Genomic DNA, 21,296 nt, shown 5'->3' on the forward strand with positions numbered 1-21,296 from the left:
GCTCACAGAAGCGAGTCACAAAACACAGAGGAGGCCAAGAGGGGGGAGAGGGGGCACCAGTGACCGCAGAAGCCGGGAAAAGACCTAACCTGCGAAGGCGCGGGTGAGAGGAAGGCAGCGCAGAAGCAGACGAAGGTGGCAGGTGCGACGCACGCACCGTAGAAGCGAAGGAGCCAGCTAGGGGAAGGACCGTATCTGCGAGGCCCTTTCTGCAGATGCGGTGGTTGAGCCGCAGATGCGGAAATCACAGAAGGCAGAACCTTCATATAAGTCGGGGTTTGAGTATTTTTGACCCATTTTCTCCATTCTTGGGCTATTTTGGAGCTTCTTGAGAGGGGTATTCACTAGCAACTTGGAGGTAAGTTAGTTCTATTTTTTGTGAGTTAAATACATAGATTATAGGTACAATTTAACATGTAAATCATGGAAACCAAGGGTTTAGATAAAAAACCTAGGTTTTGGTAAAAATGAGATTTTAACCATGAAAAAGGTTATGGAATGGGATGCGAATTGTATATTTGAGTTCTTAAGGTTATGGATGACGATATTTTCCGAATATTTCAGGAATCCGGGCACGTTGTCCCTGGGTAAATTTTAGGAATTTAACCAATTTGGGTTGGTTAATTAATCTAATAATTCAATTTTGAATTATTGAGCATATATTGATTAAATTATATAACATTTGGCTAGTTTCAAATTTTTCGGCAACAAATTGAGACTTTAACGCGAAATTGTGACCGGGAAGTGAGTTTTGAGACGAGGTACGTCTCTTGTCTAACCTTGTAATAGAGAATTTATCCCATAGGTATTTTAAATAAGTATATGTTTCTAATTATGGGGACTACGTACGTACAAGGTGACGAGAGTTCGTACGTAGCTATTATTATGCTATTGTCCGGGTAGTATTAGGACCCAAATCATGAACTATTTGGACTTTTGCACTATACTTGTTAAATTAAAATGCCTAATTTATCTTAGAACTTGTTAGAGAAATTTCAAAAAAGTAGTTAATGAAATTTGTATTACCTTGGATATAAATCATTAATAATGTTTAAGTCAAATGCTTATAAAATATCCTTCTCTTCTTGTGGAGCAGGCCGAATGCCTCGGCAGTAGATAAATGCATCTATGGATCATGCCGACGTCCATCAGCAGTGTACACGTCACTCTGGATTGGGTCGTACTACCTCGGCTTAAATCGTGCTTAATAATAACAATTACACGATGCTTTGACATTTTATTGCAGCTTGTGAAGATAAATGATTTATTGGAAATTATTAAAGTATGAAAGAATTAATTATTTATGCTTGTTAAGGAAATTTTTGTTATTCACATAAACCATGTTTATTTAAAAATCTTTATCTTAATATTATTGACCCATAGTGAGTGTCGAAGTCGACCTCTCGTCACTACTTTTTTGAGATTAGACTTGATACTTACTGGGTACACGTTGTTTACGTAGTCATGCTATGGTTGCTGCACTTTTTGTGTAGGATCTGAGACAGGTGCATCAGGCGGTCCTACCGGTACACATCCCCATTATCCTGAGGCCTAGTGGTGAGCTACCTTTCTCGAGTCATTCCGCAACACCTAGTGTCTCTCTTTGTATTTGTATTCTATCTATTATGTTCTGACAGTACTTGGAATTTTGTATAATCTACTAGATGCTCATACACTTGTGACACCAGGTCTTGGCACATACACTAGTAGAATGGTGGTCTTGAAATTATTAATTTGGTTTTTATTTATTAAGACTTTCTATTTTCTTAAATCTTGCAAGTAAGGAAAGTTTAATTACTTGAAAATTTATTAAAAGAGGAAATATATGTTTAATTCACTAGTTGTCTTACCTAGCGGTGACGTTGGGCGCCATCATGACCTATAGGTTAAATTGGGTCGTGACAACATGGTATCAGAGCACTTAGTTCACGTAGGTCTCACAAATTATGAGCAGGCCTAATAGAGTCTTGCGGATCGGTACGGAGACGTCTGTACTTATCTTCTAGAGGCTATAGGGTGTTAGGAAACTACATTTATTCCTCTCCCATCGTGTTGTTGATGTGGTGCTAAATATCTTTCTCTTATTCTCTCATAGATGGTGAGACTCTACGGAGGTTCTAGACTAGGGAAAGGTTGCTCCCCTTGTTGTTAGAGGCCGAGGCAGAGGCTGAGGGAGGGCTCTAGCCCGTGGTAGGGGATGAGGACATCCCAGGGTTACTCCAGCTATGACACCAGTGGTCCAGCAGAGGATCCTATCATTGAGGAGTAGGGAGAGGTACCTGCAGTAGAGCCAGCCCCGGTAGATTTCACGTCCGTACCGGGATTTCAGGAGGTCATGGGCCGTATGATGAGGTTCATGGATACTATGACTCAGGCCGGTTTATTTCCGGCAGACCCAGCCACATCTCAGGTAGGAGGGGGAGCAGAGACCCCTACCACGTAGGCTCATAGGCATACAACTGTGGTATATGAGACCCAGGGTTCATTTCCCATGGGCGAAGCCCAGCCAATGGCAGCAACTACACCTGAACCCAGACCAGCTGCGGCCAGATAGACAGATAGACCAGGCTATATCTTCCTGTCTTTGGGGGTGAGCAACATGAGGATCCCCAGGATTTCATTGATCTGTGCAGGGACAGACTGCACAACATGAGGATATTGGAGTCCTATGGGGTAGACTTTGCTACCTTTCAGCTGGAGGGAAGGGCCATAGATGGTGGCAGTCCTATCTTCTTGGCAAACCAACAGATTCTCCTCCTATGACTTGGGACAGGTTCACCCGTATCTTCCTGGATAGGTATATTCCACCCTCCCGGAGGGAAGAATTGCGGTTTCAGTTCGAGCAGCTCCAGCAGGGTCAAATGTCAGTAACCGATTATGAGGTGAGGTTCTCTGAGTTGTCTCGCCATGCACTTATGATATTACCTACTGATGCTGAGAGAATACTGTCACGACCCAACTGGAGGGTCATGACTAGCACCCGAGCCATACTTGCTGAGCACCAACGTACATTTTATCTAACCTTCCTTATTATCTTTAAGGGCCGACAAGACCAATACAAATGGTAGACATGGATCATGAAACTCCAACAATGAAAGATAATGTCATGAACATACGTAACATGGGACGACAAGACTGTCAAGAAACTATATATAAGGTACGAGCTACCATGGTGCCATGAAAGACTATACAACAAAAATCAGCCGATAAGGCATTCCAAACCATACATGATTCGACACCTGTCTATGAGCCTCTAAAAGAACATAAGTGCTACAACATTGCCGGAACAGGGCCCCGACATACCCATAATGTCTATAACAAAAATACATACCAAGACCACGGCAAGTCCGGAGAAAGGATCTTGCCAATAACGCTGAACCGGATAGCCTACTATGATGGGGGAGCTGCGTCTACCCGTCTATCAGGACCTGCAGCACGACATGCAGCGTCCACAAATAAAAAGGACGTCAGTACGAATAAAGTACTGAGTATGTAAGGTAGGAAAGCATAAGTAAGAACAATAATGTAAACAGTGATAGGGAATATACAACCTGTGACATCTGGGTACCTCTGAGGGATACTGACATGAAATACATGATACATACATATATATATACATGAAATTTTAAAACATACGCCTTTGTGGGCATCATCATCATATCGTACCCAGCCGTAATAGGCTCGGTAAAACGTACCCGGCCATCATAGGGCTCGGTAGAATCGTACCCGGCCACGTGAAGCTCGGTAAAACCCAACTGATCAGTGGTTGCACAATAGGTTCCATACCCGGCCGACTATAGCGCGGTTCGGTAGAGTAAAATAGATACACATATATGATGCATGATGGACTCATTGGAATCACATTTTGAACCTTTTGGACTGACGAAAGGTCGGTATCCTTCGTACATGTTATTAGGATTAACTCTTCATCAAAAATCTTATAAGAATCAGGAACTACCAACAACATTGATAATATAAGAATAAGATGAGTAACATCAATATCAATCGTTTCATAAGAAGTGCAGCAATGTAAGTACTGCTAGCTTCTAAGAGTAGAGTATCTTTGGGAGCTCGTTCATTACATTATGTACATTCGGAGTCGTGCAAAAGAATGAAGGGGATAGCCTCACATACCTTGTATATACTGCCTAACCTCAAGCTATGCAAATTTCACGACTCCTTAGTCTACAATAAGAGAAATGACACTATCATTATCGTTTAAGCGTCGTAACTATTATGTATCGACCGCAACCTATTTTACGATGAAACGGACAGTACCTCCCCTATTTATATGACTTCACACAAGTAAATACAATAACCAAACAGCCCAAACAACATCATTAATAATCATATTGAGCCTCCCAAAACAGTCCACCAACCAACAACATTACTACCAAGCCTTTCGATATATATTTCACAAGTTCTAGCTTCAACGACTTAGCCGCAACTTAGATAATCTTAAATATATATATAGAGTAAGAGGTTCATTACCTTTAAACATAAATAACAACTCCAATTTTACCTTAATTTTCCACGAAATATCTCTCCAATTCTGCCACAAGAACAAGGAAGCGAAACTAGCAATCAATTCGGGTTTTTCGGCACTAGAATTACTTTAGAAGACTTGAAATCACCTAGGGTTGATATTAAAAACTTGAAGGTATATTTACAAAACATAAAGCACTTAAAACAACCTCCCACACGAGCTGGAACAACACAAAAATCAGCAACAACAAGTATAACAAGAAACTTACTAGCGCCACGGGATTCCCGACATTTGATTTGTGTTGTTTGCCCTTTGTTTGGGTCTTGGATCATGAGAGAACCTTGAGAGACTGTTTTTAGGGTTATAAGCTCTGAATATACTGAAAAATAATGACTTAAAACGGGGTTGAGGTATCTTATATATATCCATATGTCTTAAACCGCCTATGTGGGCCCCATAGAGAGCAGCTTAGCGCACTCTCGCGAAAACGCGAATATCTCTCTATTCCGAGATCGTATCGACGAACGGTTTAATGCATTGGAAACTAGACTGATAGATATTCAATTTGATAGGTATATCACCCCATAATTCCAAGCACATTGGGATAAAAATGCAGTAACATTTGACCTAATGTTTAAGTAAAATTATAAACCTAAGTTGCGACAACTTTTATCGACTTTTGTTTCATAACTCGCTTGACTTCAAGACTTATGATACGGATATTATATGATTCAAATACATTAAAACATGACCTCTTGGGACAATTAATCACCTCTAGTGTTACCCGAAAATACGGGTTACAACATCCTTGATTCGTTTAACTTTTAATAATTGTTAACCACTCTTATACACCCTTTTATAGTTTAAGACCAATGGGATTAACTTCTTATCATCTCAAAGATAATCTCTTCTTGGATTTACGTCGACTAACTTACGGCGTGATCTAAGTACGCGAATTTGGGTTGTAACACCCTCTCCCCCTTAGGAACATTCGTCCTCGAATGTAAGGGTTTATGGGGTGTCTAACTCATCGTGGATTCCGACGGAAATTTCCGGCTGAGCTTCCCCTATAAAATGGACACTAGCCAAACTTGCAAGCAGTTAAACCCAACCTATGGCCTTACAAGACTATACAAAGCATTATGGATATGTACATTATCTGCATATCACCATTTTGTATTAAAAAAAGAGTATTCACAAGCTATTGCTTACCTCATAGAGCCGTTTCACCTTATAATGCGTCCTTCTTTCCCCCGGCATCCTCGTTATTTTCACTCTGGAATAGGTAAGGGTATTTAGACTTCATCTCCTCTTCTGCTTCCCATGTCATTTCTTCTATATTCTTGTTCCTCCATAATACTTTCACGGAAGCTACATCCTTTGTTCTCAGCTTGCGGACTTGTCGATCTAATATAGCCACTGGCACTTCATCATATGATAGATCCTCTGTAACTTGTACATCTTTGATAGGGATGACCCGAGAAGGGTCTCGAATACATTTCCTCAACATAGATACATGGAATACCGGGTGTACAAATTCCAATTCGGATGGCAATTCTAACTCATAAGCAACCTGTCCAATTCGTCGAAGAATTTTGTACGGCCCAATATACCGCAGACTCAACTTACCCTTCTTCCCAAAACGCATAACACCCTTCATCGGCGAGATCTTCAGGAAAACCCAATCACTAACCTCAAATTCTAGATCACGACGTCGGACATCGGAATAAGACTTTTGCCTGCTTTGTGCTGTCCTCAGTTGATCTTGTATCACTTTCACCTTCTCAATGGCTTGGTGAATCAAATCTGGCCCATATAATTCTGTCTCACCGACTTCGAACCATCCAACTGGTGATCTACATCTCCTCACGTACAGTGCCTCATACGGGGCCATTTTAATACTGGAATGGTAGCTATTATTGTAGGCGAATTCTATAAGTGCCAGATGGTCATCCCAATTCCCCTTGAAATCTAGAACATATGCTCGTAGCATATCTTCAAGCGTCTGAATAGTACGTTCAGCCTGTCCGTCAGTCTGCGGATGGAATGCAGTGCTGAGATTTACTTGTGTGCCTAAACCCTTATGAAAAGACCTCCAAAAGTTAGCCGTAAATTGAGCTCCTTGGTCTGATATAATAGATACCGGCACACCATGAAGCCTAACAATCTCCTTGATATACAACTTCACATAATCTTCAGCCGTGTAAGTTGTCTTAACTGGCAGAAAATGGGCAGATTTTGTAAGTCGATGAACTATCACCCAGATGGAGTCAAACTTATGATAAAATCGAGGTAATCCAATAATGAAGTCCATATTAATCACCTTCCATTTCCAGGTCGGAATCTCTATATTCTGAATCAATCCACTGGGTTTCTGATGCTCGATCTTTACTTGTTGACAATTAGGACACTGAGCTACAAATTCTGCAATAGACTCCTTCATGTTATCCTACAAATACTGCTCTTTAACGTCATGATACATCTTTGTCGAGCCGGGATGGATAGAATATCGGGACTGATGAATCTCAATCATAATCTTCTCTCTCAACCCTGCCACACTAGGCACACATAATCGGCCCTGGTATCTCAGTGTCCCATCTCCTCCGATCTTGAAAGCTGTAATCTTACACTGCTGAATTCCCTCTCTCAATCTTACTAAGGTAGGATCTTTATATTGCCGTGCTTTTACCTCGGCTACCAAAGATGATTCTGCTGTATTCTGTACAGTAACACCTCCGTCATCAGAGTCCAACAATCTGATTCTCATATTGGCCAGCTGGTGAAGCTCTTTGGTCAACCCTTGTCTACCTGCCTCAATATGTATTAAGCTTCCCATTGACTTACGGCTGAGAGCGTCTGCCACAACATTGGCTTTACCGGGATGGTACAATATCTCGACGTCATAGTCTTTCAGTAATTCAAGCCACCTACGCTGCCTCAAATTCAACTCCTTCTGCTTGAAGATGTATTGTAAACTCTTGTGATCTGTGTAGATGTCAACATGGACGCCGTATAAGTAGTGCCGCCATATCTTCAAAGCATATATTACTGCAGCCAATTCCAAATCATGAGTCGGGCAATTCTTTTCATGCTTCTTCAATTGTCGTGATGCATAAGCAATCACCTTCCCACGTTGCATCAATACGCACCCCAAACCTATACCTGAGGCATCACAATATACCACATAACCTTCTGTTCCTTCTGGGAGAGTGAGCACTGGCGCGGATGTCAATCGATTCTTTAGCTCCTGAAAACTATGTTCACAAGCATCAGACCACTGGAACTTGGTAGCTTTCTGTGTTAACTTAGTCAATGGTGCTGATATAGAGGAAAACCCTTCTACAAACCGCCTATAATATCCTGCTAGCCCCAGGAAGCTGCGGACTTCTGACGGTGTTGTAGGTCTCGGCCAATTCTTCACTGCATCGATCTTCTGAGTGTCGACACTAATACCCGCATCAGATATCACATGGCCAAGGAATGCTACTGAGTTCAGCAAGAATTCACATTTAGAGAGCTTAGCATATAACTTATGATCCTGAAGGGTCTGGGCATAAGCCTGAATACGGGAAATATCCATGCCCTCTACCAAGGAGGCTGTTGTGCACTCATTTATCAGATGTGGTCACCCTATCACTCATCTCGGCCACCATATGGGGAGTATACCTTGATAAAGAATCAAACTATATACTATACTCTCATGCACTCATATTACCCTGTCGAAGGTTCAAGAACTTAGCAGCTCTAGCTCGTCGTATCTCAGCTGGCAAGTAGTGACGAAGAAAGGCCTCAGAGAATTCCTTCCACACGGCTGGAGGAGCGTTTGGACCCCTAGATCTCTCCCAACTATCATACCAGAAAACCGCTAAATCCCGTAACCGATAAGAAGCCAACTCTACTGCCTCCGTATCACTAGCATGCATAACCCGCAATGTACGATGAACCTGATCAATAAATATTTGTGGGTACTCCTTGGGATCTGATCCAGTAAACACTGGAGGGTCTAGATTAATAAAATCACGAACTCTCGCACTAACTGATTTATCAGCAATAACGGTATTCTGCCTCTGAGCCTGAGCAGCTACCAAGCTAGTCAACAACTGCACCGCACTGTGCATATCGTGGTCTGTAGTGCCAGACGGGGGAACTGGATGTACTGGGTGCCTCCTAATATCCTCTGGAGGAGACGGAGAGGTATGAGACGACATCTCACTCTGAGCCTCACTTTGGCCTGCTCTGGCTGGAGGCACCTGAATGTTACCCTCTCCCACAGCTGTATCAAGCCGTTTACTAATCGCTTGCTTCCTAGTCGAAGGCATCGCTGAAAGAAAATAAGGTGAATATTAGATATGAACACTTACGACTCAACTCTATGCACGATATAGATTCAGGAAGAAGGTAACAACCCTAGATGTCACGTAGCCTCCTGATTATAAATATGGTGCGCTACACATCCATAATCAAAACTCTACTAGACACGGCTCATAGACAACCCCTAGGATAGACTTGCTCTGATACCAAGTTTGTCACGACCCAACTGGAGGGTCATGACTAGCACCCGAGCCATACTTGCCGAGCACCAACGTACATTTTATCTAACCTTCCTTATTATCTTTAAGGGCCGACAAGACCAATACAAATGGTAGACATGGATCATGAACGTCCAACAATGAAAGATAATGTCATGAACATACGTAACATGGGACGACAAGACTGTCAAGAAACTATATATAAGGTACGAGCTACCATGGTGCCATGAAAGACTATACAACAAAAATCAGCCGACAAGGCATTCCAAACCATACATGATTCGACACCTGTCTTTGAGCCTCTAAAAGAACATAAGTGCTACAACATTGCCGGAACAGGGCCCCGACATACCCATAATGTCTATAACAAAAATACATACCAAGACCACGGCAAGTCCGGAGAAAGGATCTTGCCAATAACGCTGAACCGGATAGCCTACTATGATGGGGGAGCTGCGTCTACCCGTCTATCAGGACCTGCAGCATGACATGCAGCGTCCACAAATAAAAAGGACGTCAGTACGAATAAAGTACTGAGTATGTAAGGTAGGAAAGCATAAGTAAGAACAATAATGTAAACAGTGATAGGGAATATACAACCTGTGACATCTGGGTACCTCTGAGGGCTACTGACATGAAATACATGATACATACATATATATATATACATAAACTTTTAAAACATACGCCTTTGTGGGCATCATCATCATATCGTACCCGCCCGTAATAGGCTCGGTAAAACGTACCCGGCCATCATAGGGCTCGGTAGAATCGTACCCGGCCATGTGGAGCTGGGTAAAACCCAACTGATCAGTGGTTGCACAATAGGTGCCATACCCGGCCGACTATAGCGCGGCTCGGTAGAGTAAAATAGATACACATATATGATGCATGATGGACTCATTGGAATCACATTTTGAACCTTTTGGACTGACGAAAGGTCGGTATCCTTCGTACACGTTATTAGGATTAACTCTTCATCAAAAATCTTATAAGAATCAGGAACTACCAACAACATTGATAATATAAGAATAAGATAAGTAACATCAATATCAATCGTTTCATAAGAAGGGCAGCAATGTAAGTACTGCTAGCTTCTAAGAGTAGAGTATCTTTGGGAGCTCGTTCATTACATTATGTACATTCGGAGTCGTGCAAAAGAATGAAGGGGATAGCCTCACATACCTTGTATATACTGCCTAACCTCAAGCTATGCAAATTTCACGACTCCTTAGTCTACAATAAGAGAAATGACACTATCATTATCGTTTAAGCGTCGTAACTATTATGTATCGACCGCAACCTATTTTACGATGAAACGGACAGTACCTCCCCTATTTATATGACTTCACACAAGTAAATAAAATAACCAAACAGCCCAAATAACATCATTAATAATCATATTGAGCCTCCCAAAACAGTCCACCAACCAACAACATTACTACCAAGCCTTTCGATATATATTTCACAAGTTCTAGCTTCAACGACTTAGCCGCAACTTAGATAATCTTAAATATATATATAGAGTAAGAGGTTCATTACCTTTAAACATAAATAACAACTCCAATTTTACCTTAATTTTCCACGAAATATCTCTCCAATTCTGCCACAAGAACAAGGAAGCGAAACTAGCAATCAATTCGGGTTTTTCGGCACTAGAATTACTTTAGAAGACTTGAAATAACCTAGGGTTGATATTAAAAACTTGAAGGTGTATTTACAGAACATAAAGCACTTAAAACAACCTCCCACACGAGCTGGAACAACACAAAAATCAGCAACAACAAGTATAACAAGAAACTTACTAGCGCCACGGGATTCCCGACATTTGATTTGTGTTGTTTGCCCTTTGTTTGGGTCTTGGATCATGAGAGAACCTTGAGAGACTGTTTTTAGGGTTATAAGCTCTGAATATACTGAAAAATAATGACTTAAAACGGGGTTGAGGTATCTTATATATATCCATATGTCTTAAACCGCCTATGTGGGCCCCATAGAGAGCAGCTTAGCGCACTCTCGCGAAAACGCGAATATCTCTCTATTCCGAGATCGTATCGACGAACGGTTTAATGCGTTGGAAACTAGACTGATAGATATTCAATTTGATAGGTATATCACCCCATAATTCCAAGCACATTGGGATAAAAATGCAGTAACATTTGACCTAATGTTTAAGTAAAATTATAAACCTAAGTTGCGACAACTTTTATCGACTTTTGTTTCATAACTCGCTTGACTTCAAGACTTATGATACGGATATTATATGATTCAAATACATTAAAACATGACCTCTTGGGACAATTAATCACCTCTAGTGTTACCCGAAAATACGGGTTACAACATCCTTGATTCGTTTAACTTCTAATAATTGTTAACCACTCTTATACACCCTTGTATCGTTTAAGACCAATGGGATTAACTTCTTATCATCTCAAAGATAATCTCTTCTTGGATTTACGTCGACTAACTTACGGCGTGATCTAAGGTACGCGAATTTGGGTTGTAACACCCTCTCCCCCTTAGGAACATTCGTCCTCGAATGTAAGGGTTTATGGGGTGTCTAACTCATCGTGGATTCCGACGGAAATTTCCGGCTGAGCTTCCCCTATAAAATGGACACTAGCCAAACTTGCAAGCAGTTAAACCCAACCTATGGCCTTACAAGACTATACAAAGCATTATGGATATGTACATTATCTGCATATCACCATTTTGTATTAAAAAAAGTATTCACAAGCTATTGCTTACCTCATAGAGCCGTTCCACCTTATAATGCGTCCTTCTTTCCCCCGGCATCCTCGTTATTTTCACTCTGGAATAGGTAAGGGTATTTAGACTTCATCTCCTCTTATGCTTCCCATGTCATTTCTTCTATATTCTTGTTCCTCCATAATACTTTCACGGAAGCTACATCCTTTGTTCTCAGCTTGCGGACTTGTCGATCTAATATAGCCACTGGCACTTCATCATATGATAGATCCTCTGTAACTTGTACATCTTTGATAGGGACGACCCGAGAAGGGTCTCGAATACATTTCCTCAACATAGATACATGGAATACCGGGTGTACAAATTCCAATTCGGATGGAAATTCTAACTCATAAGCAACCTGTCCAATTCGTCGAAGAATTTTGTACGGCCCAATATACCGCAGACTCAACTTACCCTTCTTCCCAAAACGCATAACACCCTTCATCGGCGAGATCTTCAGGAAAACCCAATCACTAACCTCAAATTCCAGATCACGACGTCGGACATCGGAATAAGACTTTTGCCTGCTTTGTGCCGTCCTCAGTCGCTCTTGTATCACTTTCACCTTCTCAATGGCTTGGTGAATCAAATCTGGCCCATATAATTCTGTCTCACCGACTTCAAACCATCCAACTGGTGATCTACATCTCCTCCCGTACAGTGCCTCATACGGGGCCATTTTAATACTGGAATGGTAGCTATTATTGTAGGCGAATTCTATGAGTGCCAGATGGTCATCCCAATTCCCCTTGAAATCTAGAACATATGCTCGTAGCATATCTTCAAGCGTCTGAATGGTACGTTCAGCCTGTCCGTCAGTCTGTGGATGGAATGCAGTGCTGAGATTTACTTGTGTGCCTAAACCCTTATGAAAAGACCTCCAAAAGTTAGCCGTAAATTGAGCTCCTCGGTCTGATATAATAGATACCGGCACACCATGAAGCCTAACAATCTCCTTGATATACAACTTCACATAATCTTCAGCCGTGTAAGTTGTCTTAACTGGCAGAAAATGGGCAGATTTTGTAAGTCGATGAACTATCACCCAGATGGAGTCAAACTTATGATAAGAGCGAGGTAATCCAATAATGAAGTCCATATTAATCACCTAGATCACCCCATAATTCCAAGCAAATTGGGAGAAAAATGCAGTAACATTTGACCTAATGTTTAAGTAAAATTATAAACCTAAGTTGCGACAACTTTTATCGACTTTTGTTTCATAACTCGCTTGACTTCAAGACTTATGATACAGATATTATATGATTCAAATACATTAAAACATGACCTCTCTGGACAATTAATCACCTCTAGTGTTACCCGAAAATACGGGTTACAATATCCTTGATTCGTTTAACTTCTAATACTTGTTAACCACTCTTATACACCCTTGTATCGTTTAAGACCAATGGGATTAACTTCTTATTATCTCAAAGATAATCTCTTCTTGGATTTACGTTGACTAACATATGGCGTGATCTAAGGTACGCGAATTTGGGTTATAACAAGTACGGAGGTTTGTTGCGGGTTTGCACACTGGTATTCATGGCACTATGGCCCGAGACGTTGAGATGGGGACTGCTTATGAGCTGGTTGTGGAGATAGCTCGGAGGATTGAGGGTGTGCGTCAGCGTAGCCAATAGCAGACTACGTGGGATAAACGGTTTCGATATTCAGGAGAGTTCAGAGGTGCCCCGACTAGGGGTAAAGGTCAGTTCATGAGGTCAGTCCATCAGGCCCCCATACCCAGCACCACCGCCTCCTCGGGGTGCTCCAGTGCGACCTTATTACAGTGTTATGCTAGAGAGTTCGTACCGCACACCTGCTATTCAGGTTCTTCCAGTAGGTATTCAGGTCAACAGGGCTAGACTTTAGGTCAGCAGTACATCGTACCGAGGGGTTGCTTCGAGTGCAGAGATTTTAGTCATATGCATAGGTTCTGCCCCAAGCTTCGGGGTAGGCCAGTGCAGCCGGGTCAGTAGCCAATGATTACAGCACTAGTTGCTCCACCAGCCATCCGGCCTCCCAAAGGCAGAGGGCAGGTGGGTAGGGGCCGTCCTAGAGGTGGAGGCCAGCCAAGTGGAGGCCAGTCAGGTAGGGCTCCATCTAGGTTCTATGCTTTTCCGGCCAGACTAGATGTATAGGCCTCAAATGCCGTGATCATAGGTATTATTTCTGTCTGCGACATAAATGCCTTAGTATTATTTGACACAGGGTCTACATATTCCTATGTGTCATCACTATTTGATCACGGCCCGATCGGCTAGGCCATCTCATTTGAGATATTACCACAATTTCATTCACAATACCACCGTGTTCTTACACGGAGTCCGATCTCGGCCCGAACGGCTAGGAAATATCATTTGAGACATTACCTTCTTCAGTCAATCATCTCACATCGAACCTCTTTCATATACTTTCAATTCATTGGCACTAGTGATTACGATTACAAAGTCATTCTTAGTTCTTGGGCGTATTTCATAGTTCCAGTTCCCTTTTCCATCATCAAATATCATTATCATTATTGTCATCAATAGGGCTTCCCATTCAATACATTAATTCACATATGGGCAATTTGGGAAATCTCAGGCACATAGGGGCCTTTCATGCGATTTGGCAAAACAACCTTTATTTCAATCTTGACATGAAGTCTTAACATTCCTAACACATATTCCACATTTTGAACATATTCTCAAATGGCAAGATGACATGATGAACCATTTAGCATAAACATTGAACAAACATCCTTCAACACAACCACATTAGGAAAAGCCAATTCAATATTAATCAAGGACTTACTCCAATTACATGAACACCGTGGGATTCGATTCTAAGAGGAAGGGGGTTTAGCCAACATACCTCAATTGAGCTCCTTAAAACTCTAAGATGTTCCGGAAGAGTAGCCACCTCAATCTATTTTAGCAATATAACAACATTGAACCAAAATTAGGAAGATGAACAAGGTTTAGCTCATTTGAGCATACTATCAAACACAAGGTGTGCATCAATGTTTTAAGGCTCTTTTGTGGAAGATTCCATCATGCCCAACCCACTCTCTACCATTATTAGCTCACCATCTTCCCACGCACTACAAGGATACATGCATGCAAGGTAAGCACTCCCATCCCCATGAATTACCTTACTAATGGCCCATTCTAATTACATTTATAAATTAAGAGTTTGGGTGATAGAATATTACCTATTAGGAAGAAGACCTAGGTGCCTCTCTTGATAATCTTCAAGATTTTAAGTGAGAATTGAAGAAAAATTTGATGAAGATCACTTCTCCCTCTAGGACCTTCTCTCTCACTCTAAAAATATCAGAAAATATGCTCAAAATGGTCCATGAGGTGTGTTTTAACGGAATAGGGTCGGGCTTAAAAACCCCAAAAATGAAGCTCCGGAACATGATCTACAATCGCATAATCGATATGCGGACCGCATATCGGTCGCATAATTTCTGACCAAAACGACCAAAAATATATCTGTGTCTGCGGTCACTATGCGGCCCGCATAACTGTTCTACGGTCACATAATGCACTGCAGAACAGTTATGCGGTCGCATAGTCGACCGCATAATTGCTTCCATACTGACCCAATTAACTACCTCACTCTGCAGCCATTATGCGGTCCGCAGAGTGATTCTGCGGTCGCATAATGGACCGCAAAAATTCATAACACAACCAAATATTTTCCTTTACTTTTCGGTGCATTGTTCAACCCAAAAAGTCCGAGCCGTGAAGAATTTCTATAATACACAACGCATAAAACCAATTCGACACCACGAAACATATTTGTTTTTCTTTTGTAAAAATTTACGGGGCCTTACATTCTCCCCACTTAGGATCATTCGTCCTCGAATGAGGGTAAAACCTGTTATTAGCATCTTATGCAACTCAGTTTTCATACTACACACCAGCAGCCCCAAATTTAACTAACTCTATAAATTCTCAAAAATTTTGCCAAAGTTTTGTTTGTAACATGGCCTATCCACTTGTCAGAAAGCCCCAAAAACACATCTTACAAACATGTATAGAACCCAACGACATAGCATAATTTATAACCATAGCAAATGTGGCCTCATATAAACAATATATAATCAAAAGGAGCATCTTTACATTAACTGAACAAGTAATACAAAATTCTTAGGCGACAGATTTGTAAAATAAAGGATTACACAACTATTCAAACAAGTGAGGATACTTCTTCTTCATCTCTTCCTCGGCCTCCCACGTGGCCTCTTCAACCTGCTGATTTCGCCATAACACTTTCACGAAGGCAATTTCTTTATTCCTCAACTTTTGGACTTGCCTATCAAGAATGGCAACTGGAATCTCTTCATATGTCAATTCTTCATTAACCTCAATAGTCTCAACCGGCACAATAGCTGACGGATCTCCAACTACCTTTTTCAACATAGACACATGGAATACCGGGTGCACTAATGACATCTCGGGTGGTAGCTCAAGTTTGAACGCCACCAGACCGATCCTCTGAATGATTTTGTACGGCCCGACATACCTCGGACTCATTTTCCCCTTTTTCCCAAATCGCACAATACCCTTCATGGGGGAAATCTTCAAGAATACCCAATCATCTTCTTTGAACTCTAAGTCTTTGTGCCGACATCCGAATAGGATATTTGACGGCTCTGAGCAGTTTTTAACTGCTCCTTTATGATCTTAACTTTTTCCATAGCCTGATGTACAAGGTCTGGCCCTATCAACTCTACTTCCCCAATCTCGAATCTCCCAATGGGAGATCTACATCTCCTACCATATAATGCCGAAAATGGTGCCATCTGGATACTTGCATGAAAGCTGTTGTTATAAGCAAACTCTATGAGTGGAAAATGATCATCCCAGATACCCTTGAAATCAAGAACATAAGCACGCAATATGTCTTTAAGCGTCTGAAAAGTCCGCTCTGCTTGCATGTCGGTCTGTGGATGGAAAGTTGTACTAAGATTCACCTGAGTACCCAAACGTTGCTGAAATTTCCTCCAAATATTGGCCGTGAACTGAGCCCCTCGATCGGAAATGATAGAAACTGGAGTGCCATGTAGCCTGACTATTTCCTTGATATACAACTTAGCATACTGTTCCGCTGTGTCGGTAGATTTAACTGGAAAGAAGTGTGCTGATTTTGTGAGTTGGTTCACGATCACCTAAATTGAGTCAAACTTACGTGGAGTGCGTGGTAATCCTACCACAAAATCCATATTAATCATTTTCCACTTCCATATTGGAATTTCCAGGTTCTGTGCCAACCTACTAGGCCGTTGATGTTTGGCCTTCACTTTCTGATAGTTCGGACACCTTGCCACAAAGGCTGCCACATTCCTTTTCATGTCATTCCACCAATAGACTTCCTTGAGGTCGTGATACATCTTCGTAGAACTTGGACACACAGAATACCTAGAAGCATGAGCTTCGGTCATGATTCTTTCCCGGAGACCATCTACATTCGGAACACATAGTCGCCCTTGGTACCTTATTGTACCATCATCCATGCTAAGAGCAAAAACTGTAGTCTTATGTTTTTGAATGCCCTCCTTCAATTGCACCAAAAATGGATCGTTGTATTGCTTCTCTTTGACTTCTACAACAAGCGATGATTCGGCCTTATTTTGCACAATTACCCCTCCTTCATTAGAGTCCATAAGATGAACTCCCAAACTAGCCAATCGATAGAATTACTTGGCCAATGGCCTTTGATATACCTCCAAGTGTGTTAAACTACCCATAGATTTCTGGCTAAGAGCATTCGCCACAACATTGGCTTTCCCCAGGTGATATAGAATACCGATGTCGTAATCCTTGAGTAAATCAAGCCATATTCTCTACCTCAAATTCAGTTCCTTTTGTTTGAAAATATATTAAAGACTCTTGTGGTCCATGAATACATCCACATGGACCCCATACAAATAGTGACGCCAAAGTTTCAATGCAAAAACCACCGCCGCAAGTTCTAAGTCATGTGTTGGATAATTCTTTTCATGATTCTTGAGTTGCTTAGAAGCATATGCTATAACTTTGCCGTGTTTCATTAACACACACCCAAGACCAATTCTTAAAGCATCACAATATACCACAAATTCATTTGTACCCTCTGGTAAGGTCAACACCGGCGTTGTAGTCAATCTCGATTTCAACTCTTGGAAGCTTTTTTCAGAGATATCGAACCATTGGAACTTAACTGCTTTCTGAGTCAATTTAGTCAATGGAGAGGCAAGAGTAGAGAACCCCTCCACAAACTTCCTATAATACCCTGCTAAGCCCAAGAAACTGTGAATCTCGGTGGGCGTTGTAGGTCTAGGCCAATTCTTTACTGCTGAAATCTTTTGAGGATCAGCTTTGATTCCTTCTCTAAAGACAACATGACCCAAGAATGTGACAGATTCTAGACAAAATTCACACTTTGAAAATTTTGCATATAATTGGTGCTGATGAAGAGTCTGCAACACTGACCTGAGATGATCGGCATGGTCCTCCCGATCTTGTGAATACATAAGAATATCGTCAACGAACACTATCACAAAGGAGTCAAGAAAAGGCTTGAAAACCCGATTCATAAGATTCATGAAAGCTGCTGGGGCATTTGTTAGCCCAAAAGACATCACCAGAATTCAGAATGCCCATACCGGGTCCTAAAAGCTATTTTCGTAATATCCTGCTCCCTGATATTCAAATGGTGATACCCGGATCATAAATCAATTTTGGAGAAGTACTTAGCACCCTGTAACTGATCATACAAATCATCTATTCTTGGAAGTAGGTATTTGTTTTTGACTGTGACTTTGTTGAGCTATCGGTAGTCAATGCACATCCTCAGTGATCCATCTTTCTTCCTCACGAAGAGAACCGGTGTGCCCCATGGCGACACACTCGGTCGGATAAAACCCTTCTCTAACAAATCCTTCAACTGTTCCTTTAGTTCCTTCAATTCTGCTGGTTCCATTCTGTATGGCGGAATAGATATAGGCTACATGCCTGGCATCACATCAATCCCAAAATCAATATCCATGTCTGGCGGAACCCTAGGGAGCTCATCAGGAAAGACCTCCAGAAATTCATTCACAATTGGCACTGACTTGAGTGTATGTGCCTCAGCATCGGTGTCCGTAACCTGAACCAAGTGATAAATACACCCCTTGTTAATCATCTTCATGGCCTTAAGGTATGAAATAAACCTACCTTTTGGCATCACATTATCCCCCTTCCACTCAATAATCGTCTCATTAGGAAATTCAAACTTCACAGTTCTAGTTCGACAGTTGATCTTAGCAAAAAATGAATAAAGCCAATCCATTCTCATAATTACATCAAAATCAACCATCCCTAATTCAATGAGATTGGCCACGATGTCCCTACCACGTACCGTGACAACACAACCCCTATAAACTCGTGCGGCCAGAATAGACTCGCCAAATGGACTATATACAGAGAACGACTCAGGAAGCTGTTCCGGTTCTATACCAAATTCCATAGCTACAAAAGGGGTAACACAGGACAAGGTGGAACCGAGATAAATAAGAGCATATACATCATGAGTTTGGACAATCAATATACCTGTGACAACATCTGGAGAAGCCTCTGCATTCTGGCGACCGCTCATAGCATAGAAACGGCTGGGTACTCCTGAACTCTGTGCACCACCCCTAGTTGCACCACGCCCTACTGGTGCCGGACGGCCTCGGGCTGGAGGGGGTGCGGAAGATGTAGCAACTGCATAACTGGATGGATATGCTGTGCCCCTACCCACACCCTGGCAGGATGAACGATACTCCCTCTGAATATGACCCCTCAATCTGCACCTGTAACATATAGGTAAGTCCATATAGCAGATCCCCGAGTGAATCATCCCACACTTGGGGCATGGAGGCCTCCGCTGCTGCAGGAATCTCCCTCCTGATCGGCCCTGATGGTGGGGTTCCCTGCTGCCCTAATTGGGCATGAAGTGACTCCCCTACTGCTGACTGTGCCCCGCTGGCGGTGCACTGGCTGAAGACTGAGCATGGGACTGGGTTGGCCCTGATGACCCTCCCCTAAAAGCTGATCTCCCCCCACCAAATGACTCCCTAAAATTTCCCATGGACCGAGCATTGCTGGTACCCTCTCGCTCCCTCATGTTCTTCAACTTGCAGTCCTATGTAGCTTGAGCAGATGCTACCATTTTCTCATAGTTCATGTATAAATTCAAGGTAGTTGTAGCGGCCTCATTGATAACCAAGGGGCTAAGGCCATGGACAAACCGGCGCACTCTAGCCTCCATAGTAGGCAACATGAGAATTGCAAATTTTGAAACGCGTGCGAACTGCATGTGATACTCCCACACACTCCTACTCCCTTGGTTAAGATTCTCAAATTCTGCAGCATGGGCTGCCCTAGTCTCGACAGGCAAGATATGGTCCATAAAGGCATCCACAAACTTACTCCATCTCGCTGGAGGGTTCCCCTCCTCCCGAGAGTCCTCCCACAGCTCAAACCACGAATATGCCACCCCTTTCAGACGGTAGACGGCCAATTCCACTCCCTCCATCTCAGTAGCGTGCATAACCCGGAGAGTCTTATGCATCTCATCAATGAAGTCCTGTGGGTCCTTCTTGGGATTAGCACCCGTGAACATCAGAGGATCTAACTGCAGAAATCTGTTCACCTTAGAACTAGTAGAATCCCCTTGTTGGCTAGAGGATGTAGGTGCAACATTCGACCTTTGGGCCATAGAAGCCACTATCTGAGTTAGCATCTGAATATCTCCCCTAAGATCCCCATCAGAAATACTAGAGCTGGAAGCTGGGGCTAGAGGTGAAATCAGAATGTAGGGTAGAGGAACCGTCTCACCCTAAGTAGGTGTAGGAACTAGTATGGCCTAGGCTGGTGTAGTGGAATCAGGTAGTGTAGTAGTCAGGGGATTATCCTCACCCCGCGTGTGTTCACCCGTTTCATCAAATAAAGGGTCAACTGCCTATCCTAAGGCGGTGTTGGCTCCTTGTCCAGTTCTTACTCTCTTCTTAGGTGCCATATACTAAAAGTTAAAGGAATGCACAAGTTAGAGGAGGAACAATTGCACAATTAGTTTCATCGCACGATCCAGAATATCAAAGAAGGGTATTGTTCCTAAATATCCAAGTAGCCTCCAACTTATAGATGTGGTCGACAACACACCGATAAGAAGAACTCTACCAGATAGGGATCCAAGACATCCTAGGACACTTTAAAACCTTAGGCTCTGATACCAAGTTTGCCACGCCCCATCCTCGAGAAGCGCGACCAGCGCTCAACTGAGTGAACCCGGTCGAGCAAGCCTGTTAGATACTTTCTACCCAATTAACCCATGACCAAGAGAAGACGTGATTTTATTAATAATACAGTAGAAGTCTCATTCATACAATCCTAAATCATTTCATTAGCCATTGCGCTTTTAAGTACCAAAATACACATTTATTAAAGTTCAAGTGGAACAAGTGATCAAACAAAACATGACTTGTTTAACATTCCCAACGCCCATATACAACCCACATAGTGTCT

General features: G+C 42.2%; 1 protein-coding gene across 1 annotated transcript; it reads right to left on the reverse strand.

Annotated features, from left to right (window-relative positions):
- Positions 1 to 18,750: 18,750 nt before the first annotated feature.
- Positions 18,751 to 20,490, reverse strand: LOC138903221 (uncharacterized). The gene is made up of 2 exons (XM_070191153.1): positions 20,021 to 20,490; positions 18,751 to 19,582 (listed from the first exon to the last, which is right to left on the reverse strand). The coding sequence occupies exons 1-2, from the start codon at positions 20,488 to 20,490 to the stop codon at positions 18,751 to 18,753; spliced, it is 1,302 nt and encodes a 433-aa protein (XP_070047254.1).
- Between the last annotated feature and the right edge of the window lie 806 nt (positions 20,491 to 21,296).

This window comes from Nicotiana tomentosiformis, chromosome 12 (assembly GCF_000390325.3).
Source record: "Nicotiana tomentosiformis chromosome 12, ASM39032v3, whole genome shotgun sequence".
NCBI classification, from domain to species: domain Eukaryota; kingdom Viridiplantae; phylum Streptophyta; class Magnoliopsida; order Solanales; family Solanaceae; genus Nicotiana; species Nicotiana tomentosiformis.